This window comes from Durio zibethinus, chromosome 4 (genome assembly GCF_047325235.1).
Source record: "Durio zibethinus cultivar Kanyao isolate XHJ-2024 chromosome 4, ASM4732523v1, whole genome shotgun sequence".
In the NCBI taxonomy this organism is placed as follows: Eukaryota; Viridiplantae; Streptophyta; class Magnoliopsida; order Malvales; family Malvaceae; genus Durio; species Durio zibethinus.
Window position 1 is genome coordinate 32793377 of NC_143165.1, and position 8910 is coordinate 32802286.

At 30.3% G+C, this 8910-nt stretch overlaps 1 protein-coding gene across 1 annotated transcript; it reads left to right on the forward strand.

Annotated features, from left to right (window-relative positions):
- Window positions 1-7175: 7175 nt before the first annotated feature.
- On the forward strand, window positions 7176-8669 carry LOC111289009 (ethylene-responsive transcription factor ESR2-like). Its single transcript, XM_022879896.2, has one exon. It carries the CDS (start codon window positions 7204-7206, stop codon window positions 8488-8490), a length of 1287 nt encoding a protein of 428 aa, XP_022735631.2. The 5' UTR covers window positions 7176-7203; the 3' UTR covers window positions 8491-8669.
- Window positions 8670-8910: the final 241 nt, after the last annotated feature.

The following is an 8910-nucleotide window of genomic DNA, read 5'->3' on the forward strand; positions in this document are numbered from 1 at the left end:
CTTTTTTTTTATTAATTTTCACATTGCCACAGAATTACAGGGCTAGAGCTCCCCCTTTTCTGAATTCCATGAGGGAGAGTGCGCGTGTGTGCTGCGCTAGCTGAATAGACAATTTGGTTATGGTTTGAAAAAAGAGAAAGGGGGGGGGGGGGGGTGTGAGGCATTGGGACCCTACAGGGCAATTTTGATACTGGTCTCATCGAAAGATTTTCTAGCTAGCTCGGCAAACAGTGCGAGAGACGAGTGGGGAAGCAGCAAATTTAACACGCTTAAATCAAAACTTTGATATGTTGTTAAAAGGACCTTTGGCTGTGACTGGCCGCTTTCACTACATAATAATTGTCAGATTTTGTCATAAGAATTAAAGGTTGTTTTGCAGTGATAATTGACATGCGCTGCACGTGATCCAGACAACAAGAGCAGAGTATTTCGCGATGTTTAATTATATTGCATGGCTAGGTTTTTACTAGACCTGTAGCGTTGCCCGAGCTTTTTTGGATCTCGAAAAGGAGCGTGTGATCAGGGAGAAAGAGAGGAGCATGGTTTGTTCTTGACTTGGTTAGGGTTTAAACTTTGAAATTTTTTTTGGCCGGAAACTTTGAAGTTATGTCGATCAGAATGTTTTTAATTACTCGAGCTAGCTTTTTATTGTTTGCATCTCTTTATCCCATTAAGAAAGTTATTTTTTCTTTTAGAATAAGAAAGATAAATGTAACTCTTTTCTATATATGAATATTATTGTAAGAGTTTATGTTCATAATTAATGTAAGAACAAAAGTACTATATTTTAGTGGGATCGAACATGAATCTTTTTATTAGAATTAAATTCTAGTATATCAAAATAAGTTAATATCAAACCAAGATTAATCAAATATGAATTTGATCGTCTTAAATCCAAATACATATGTTACTCCGAAATAGTAGTTAGCTCTTGAGATGTATATAGTTAATTGACATATTAAGCTATAGGCTACATTTAGTCATTGAGATATTATATTTATTTTTTATTTGATATTATCAGTAATTAAATTATAATAAATAAAATTAAAAATTTAATACTTTGTTAACAAATAATATGACTGTCAATATATATTTATGTTTTCTTTTCTTTAGCTAGGGTATTATATCTATATATTCTAAAATTGAGAATGATTTACACTAGAAAATTGATATTGACGTGGTGATACCTTTTCAATGATACAGCTGCATAATGGTTATTTATGTCACGAAAATAGAAAAATAGAAGAACCCTTCTTTAATTTTCTTTATATATATATATATATATTTTTTTTCATCTCAATTCGTTTTGCCGGAAGAGAGAAGGGTTAGATCATTCCCTTAAAAGAAAACAGGAAAAAAAAAAAAAAAAGGAGAAATCCGTATTCGACCAACTCCTAGAAAACAACTTCAGAATTAATGGACAAAAAAAACATAGGCGTGACAAGGACCCACCAATGTGTGGTATGGTTTTGTCTCTCATTAGGTGAAGATCTTAATTTTCTGGAAAAGAGAATTGAATCGGGATATGCTCATTGTACGAGCAAAAGATATCGGTATTTGCAGTCCGGCAGGGCAGGACAGGACGCCAGGGCGCCAGGGCGGGGGCAGCCGACGTCCATCATTGCCTTATCCTAAACATATACCGTCCTTACCTATGATCAGAAGTGACTGTCGTTGGCTTCTTTAATTTAGCATTATAGCAAACAGTTAAATTAAGCTTTGTAATAACTACAAAATTAGCATTTTGGCAATATATTTCTTCAACGGACCTGCTGAATAACACGTTGCATAAATTATTCAAGTTAAAGTTTAGATTAAAAACACTTGAAATGCTGAAGAACTATAAAAATATAACAAGGGTAATAAATGTGGGAATTTAAATTCCATGGTAGCGCGTAAGGGTCTGTGGGTACATTTCTCTCATCTGCTGGCTGTACAAAGCTGGTTGCTCTATTGATTCTATTTCCTCTGACAGAAAATCTCTTCCTGTCGCTAAAAATCTTGTTTCTAAGTTTTTTTTTCTGGTTGGCGTCTCCGCCCTTTTGTAAAGAACTGTATTATTTCAGCATCACACTTTCTTAAATATGACAGCTACATCAAGTGACAAATAATTTCAACGAGCCATTAATGGTTGAAATTGCTAATCCGATATCACAATTCTTTACCAAAATCAAATACCTCCTACTAGCAGAATTGCAGGGCATAAAGTGTATACTTTAGACTGTTGTTTTACGGCGTGAAAGCCTTGATATCCGGATTATAAGAAAAAAACAAAAGAGAGAAATGACAAGATTAGAAAGAAAACAAATCAGGTTCCATGAAATTTGCATACCGAGGGTATTTGTTTTTTTGTGGCGGGACAGTGCATTGAGAAGTCCTATAATTGAAAGGGATTTTTTTTATTGGAGACTCTTTTAATGAAAAAAAGAATTTAATGCCATAAAAAAGACAGATTTTTATTGAAAGATGCCGTAATTTAGAGAAGATATTAGTAAATAAAAGGGTTTGAATTTTAAATATGTTAGATAATTATAAATTAATTAAATTAAAATTTGAGTTTAAATTTAAAAAATTAAAAATAATACAACTGCATGAATATTTTACTTTAATTTTTTTATCATGATCATTCGATGATTATCTATTTTAAATGGGAATAAAAAGGAGATAGGGATGGGTGAAAAGTGAGATATTGGCACAAAAAGAGTTTTCCAAAAAAGGAAAAGTGGAAGTTGGGTTACATCGAAGAAGATCATGTTTAAGGCAAGTCATGCAATCTAAGATTTAGCTGCTCCCTTTCCGCAGTCTGAAGGGTGTTCACCGCCACAAAAGCTGACAAATCTAATATATATACTAGATAAAAATTAAAAACTACAATTTTTTTTTACAAAAGATGTTATTGTTTGAGAAAAAAATTTCAAAATTTAAGATTTTAATTTTAAATTTATTAAATATTATATCTTAAAAATTATTTATATGAATCAATTTAATTCTAGAACAAGCTCATATGAGGGTGCGATCATATCAAAATAAAACTGTAATCTTTTTCATGCTTTGGACTTGTTTATAACAACTATTATATCTAAACAATACATACAAAAGAATGTACTTGGTGAACAATTGAGGTTCAAGTTTAAAGAAGGCAATTTGGCTGACAAATATGATATGATCTATAGCATTTCTCTTCATATTAAACAAAGGAGTTCATGAAAAAAAAAAAAAAAAGAATATAAAATAGGTGAGAAATTAATTGAAAGTTGAAACTCAAAGATGAGGTTAGGGCAGGGAAGGGAGTTGAATGAAGGAGAAATGCGATACTGGACAGCTTCCTACCTTTTTCTGACTCAAGAGGATCAAATTACAACGCAACTTTTAGTCTCCATCTACCGACAGAAGCTCTCGTTCCTTAAAGACCCTACTAGACCCCTACGTGAGACAAGTCCATGTGACCCCATAAATCCTTGGTTTTGAAACCCTAACCCCATCCCCATTCCTTCAAAAATCTAATATCTGCAAAGATATGTCAACGGAAAGCCATTCTCAAAAAGGAGAAAAGAAAATAACAAAGACCAAAGCTGGAGGAACAACTTCTGAGAGCCGCCAGTGTAATCATTCTGAATGATAATCACAAGAACCAGAGAAAAAGTTCTTCAACTCCAGACTTCTAAAAGAAAATTAAACAACAATATAAGTAACCTCTATCTTCTTGCCCAAGAATCTGGATTCTTTATTACATGTTAAGCGGATATACGTAGATGCAGACCCTTAAACAGAAACAAAAAGAGAGGGAAAAGCTCTAAAAAGAAACATATAATTTCTACAACATCATTGAAATCTTCAATCCACATCATTCAAAACGACAACCCCATATCCGTTCGCTTTTTTTTTTTTTTTTTTTCCACTCATTCATTTCGCACGGAAATAGCCGAAGGCAATTACTCTGCTGTAATAGAGCCTTGAGCTGGCTAAGGCAGGTGTCCAATTATATTTTCCTTTCTTTAAAACATTTTTTAATGTTGATAGAAAGCTAAATTTGTTAATATCATATTAGATAATATTTTTATTTTTTTAAAATGTAATATATATTAGAATCAGTTGTTTTAACATTTTATTTAAAAATTTTTAATTTAATATAAATATATTTATAAATATATATATGAATTTGTACATTATAATACTATTAATAATTTATAAAATAAATACAAAATATCTTAAAAAATCAAATAAATAAATTTAAAATTATAAAAAATAATATCATAAATTTTTTATAATATTTTTATTTAATATCATTATATGATATTTAAATAAATATTTTTTATATAAATATTGAAGAAAAATAAAGAGATGAAAAACTAATTTTAATTTCATAATAGTTAAATTTTAGAATGAGAGCATAATTGCTTTATTAAAAGATACTGAAATACTTATCAATTTTGATTTGAAAAAAATAAAGTATAAAAAAAATTAATTATAATAAAAAATAGAAAAACTCAAATTTTAAGATTTATATTATTAATTTATTTTATTTTTATTGAGTTAAAAATGGTCTAAAAATAAAAAATAAATTAAAAATTATAAAATATATTTTATATTCATGCACTTATTGAAATAAGTTAATCTATTAAAATTAATCAAAATTAACAAAAATAATAGATTTTATTCAATACTAAATTTGATATAAAAAATTATTTTTAAATATATTATATTTTGATATAATTAAAATATATAAATCAATACGATAAGTATCGAAATAAAATTAATAATTATGGAAAAAGTATACATAGATATTTATTACTAACACTTTTGGATAATTTGATACAAATTTTTGGTTTTAACATACTCGTACTAAAACAAAAAACGAAAAGAGAGACTTAATAGTGAAATATTTCGATCAATATTTAAAACAAAATGCTTTTGGTTCGATGAAAATGGACTTAAAATTAAAGAGAGAGATAATAACGTCTTGAAAAGAAAAGTCTTCAACGCAAGAGGGTGGTCCGTAATACGTACCAATGTAGGAAGGTACCTCGAGATAGATGATGCATTTTTCAAGGAAAAAAAGCATTAGTAGTTCTGTTCCTCCGCATGCATCATGTTATCCGTTACGAATTGAAGACGATTTTAAAATATAAATTTTTACATTATTTTTAATTTATTAGATTTTTTTATGAAATAAAATTATAAAAGTTAATAAATTAAAATGAATAATATTTTATAAGTTATTATAAATTTATCTAAATTTGAAAAAAAATAAAAAAATTAATAATATTAAGATAAATTTTATTTTGATTTTTAATTGTTAAAACTTTTAATTGACTCTTTAATTATCAACTATTTTAGGTTATCCGTATGCCAAACCATTTAATTTGATTATAATTGTCAAGAAATGTCACGTGGATGACTCGTGCCATGCTGACTGTTGACATATTAAAAAGAGAACATATCCTTTAAAAAGGTTTTTTGTTTTTTTTCTCCCCTCTTATAATGAAAGCTTTCATCTTTCTTTTTCTTTCTTACAATTTTTTTTTTTTTTTTTAATATTGAAGTTGCAATCTCAGTTCCTCGACCAGAAATTGATTGAAAAATTTTTGCTTAAAGACAACCAAATCTAATGAAAGCCGTGGATGGATTTAGGATTGTGATCTAGTGGTTATGGTTGTGATTTTTCCTTGGATTTAGGTTGGTGTTTGGCAGTGATGATATCGACAAAATCTAAGGTATATTAAAGGTTTTTTTTATTTTTTTTCGAAATTACTTTTTTTAAAGTCTTACTCAATCACGTGCCATGTAAACTGATAACACATATAACATTCGTATCTTTCACGTGATATAAAATGATATTTATAACAAAAAAATAAAAATGATATATATTTTGATAATTAGGATCCAATTATATATTTTTTTTATAATTGAAGAACCAATTAATTTTTTTAAATTTAAAAACAAATAAAATTTGATACAAAATTTAAGGATATTGATGCTGTTATATTGAAATAGAAAATAATAATAGTACTTCTATTAAGTAATAAAATAAAATCCCTTTTTTAAAATTAATCAGTAATTATTATTAATAAATTAAACAAAAATATTACATTTGTAACAAATTAATATTCAATAAAAGAATTACAACGTTCTAATTTCCTAAAACCAAACGCTATCTAACTACCTAAGTCTCTCTAATTTAAAACCCTATTTTTGGAATTTTGTGTTTGTACAAAAAAAAAAAAAGGATGGAGAAAATGTTTGTTACAGTTACATTTTCAATCGTGTTTCAGCACTTATCATTTTAAAAAATCACGTCACCCTACTTTTTGGGTAAATCATATTATGAAAAAATAAAAAAACATTCTTTTGTTTTTGTTTTTGTGAGGCTTTTTTTTTAGTTTAGACGTTTTGTCATTTATGATTCATATGTCCAAAACTAAGTTTTAAATCAAAATCTAAATCTGGTGTCATTTTAACCAAATCTTTTTCAATTTTAAATACAATAATTTACTTTATAGTTGCCTCTTGAAACACTAAAGTAGTAATGTTGTTCTTATATAACTGATTGAATCGAACACCCATTTATAAACACAAAATTTGGACTTAGACATGTTAGTTATGTTTTATTTTTTCTTTAATTATGAAATAATTAAATTAAAAGTATTATCAATATTATATTTTTAAAAATAAAAAAATTGTTTTATATATATTTTTGTGCTTGCTTTTATGTACTTTGCTTATATTTTGATTAAGTAATTTACTAATTTATGCTTTGGAACTTTAAATTTAGATTTTTTTTAAAAATTTGGACTTAGACATGTTAATTATGCTCATTTTATTTTTATTATTATGAAAAAAATAAATTAAAATCATTATATAAAAAAATAGTAAGATGATATATTTTGTAAAAATTAATATAATATAAGAATATTTTAATTTTATGAAATATTTCAGAACAAATTAACACGTGTGCAAAAGTCAGCTTAAAGTGGGCAGTTATGAGTAGAGCGTGACGTTATAAAATAGCAAGTGTTAGAGTGCGGCTGGCGTCCCCTAAAATGGGTCAGTTTCTATCGCTCTCACCCTACCTTCTATTCATTTATTTTCTATAAATATAGGCGGATTATACTGAGCTCCACTACAATCCATATTGCCGGTGCTAAGCCCCAGACCCTGAGCCCTGACCCCAGAAACCCTCACAGAAAGGAGTCTTTTAACCAAATGGAAGAAGCATTTAGGAGACTAAATGGCATCACTCATGTGCCTGAGCCTGACCAACGGGATTTCATCACCGACAATATTAAGAATTGCCCCCCCTTAACCACAATCACCACCGCCGTTACCGCCACGACAGCCACCGTCACAACAACAACAAACAAAAGGTTAATCAAAGAAAATGGTGGCCCTGGTGGGACCATTAGGTACCGTGGGGTCCGCCGCAGGCCATGGGGTCGTTACGCTGCTGAGATACGAGACCCACAGTCTAAGGAGAGGCGGTGGCTTGGCACTTTCGACACGGCCGAGGAGGCTGCTTGCGCCTATGACTGTGCAGCTCGAGCTATGCGTGGCATCAAGGCTCGAACCAATTTTGTTTACCCTGCGACTGAGTCTCACTCCACCAATGACCATTTTCTCCCTCCGTTCAACTTCTCTAATCCAGCACAGCCATCCGTAAGGGATCTTAACAGCACTCGTCATCAGTTTGGGCACTCTTCAAGTCGGCCATCCTTTGCTAAATCCCACGTGGGGAACTTCTCTGGTGGGTCTGTGCCTCAAAGAAATGCTTCTTTGAACATGCTTTTATTACGTGACATCTTGAATTCGTCTTCAAATTCATCTCTCCAGGCGCCTCCTCAGTCTCTGGTTGATCAGTTTCCATTCATCAATGGAACATCTTCTGCTTCTTCTTCTTCATTATCTTGTACTTTCTCAACTCCAAGCGTTTTGCCTCGTGGTACTTGGTTGAATTCCTCAACCAACGCTATACGGACAAACGACAACATCACTGGTTCTTTCTTTGGCTCTACTATGACCCTTCCTCTCAAGGAAAACAATTCAAGTCATACCACAGGCGTGGCTGCCATGTCAAATTGTCAAGCTGATGATATGGAATTCTTTCCGCAGGAGCCTTCTGATTCTGGCTTGTTGCAGGACATAATTCAAGGGTTCTTGCCAAAACCCATCTCAAAGAAATCAGATGATTGTAGTAGAATCCCAAACTGCTCTCAATATTCCATCCTTTCTCCTGTAACTGAAATGTCATTCGGTCAGTCCCTGAATGGGTTGAAGGAGAATAAAAACGAGCATGTAGGTTTTTATATTGATTATCATCAGGGTGTTCCTCAGCAGTTTGAGAGTTTCAATGGGATTACAGGTTCTCAAGTGGTGCCATACGCTAATGAGATACCAGTGAACCATCTACAGCTGGGTCAAGACTGCATGTTGGATGATATCTTTCAGTACCCAGATTTCATGGATGCCTCAGCAGCTAGCGTTCAAAATGCTTAAGCCCATCGCAATGCATGTTGAAACCCCAGCATGAGGTGAAAATCAACAGACAAAGTTGTGGGTCTCTTTTGTCAACAAAACTAGATGTTGAATTTAGGGTTTTTGCTGTCAACTTCAAGTCATTGGGTACTTTAATGGAGATTAAAATCACCGTTTTACTAATTAGATATGATAATCATATTTACTAGTTACTGCTAGTTTTATAACATGTGTAATCCTTCCAACAACTACGTAATCTTCCTTTTTTTTTTTTTTTTCATTTACATATAAATAATGTTACAAACTGTCCTGAATTATAATGAAATAAAATATAATATTACGAATAATTTTTGAATTATAATAAAATATTTAATATAATATTTAAATTTAAAAAGTTTTTAATATGTATTTAAATTATAAATTTATTAATTAATATGATAT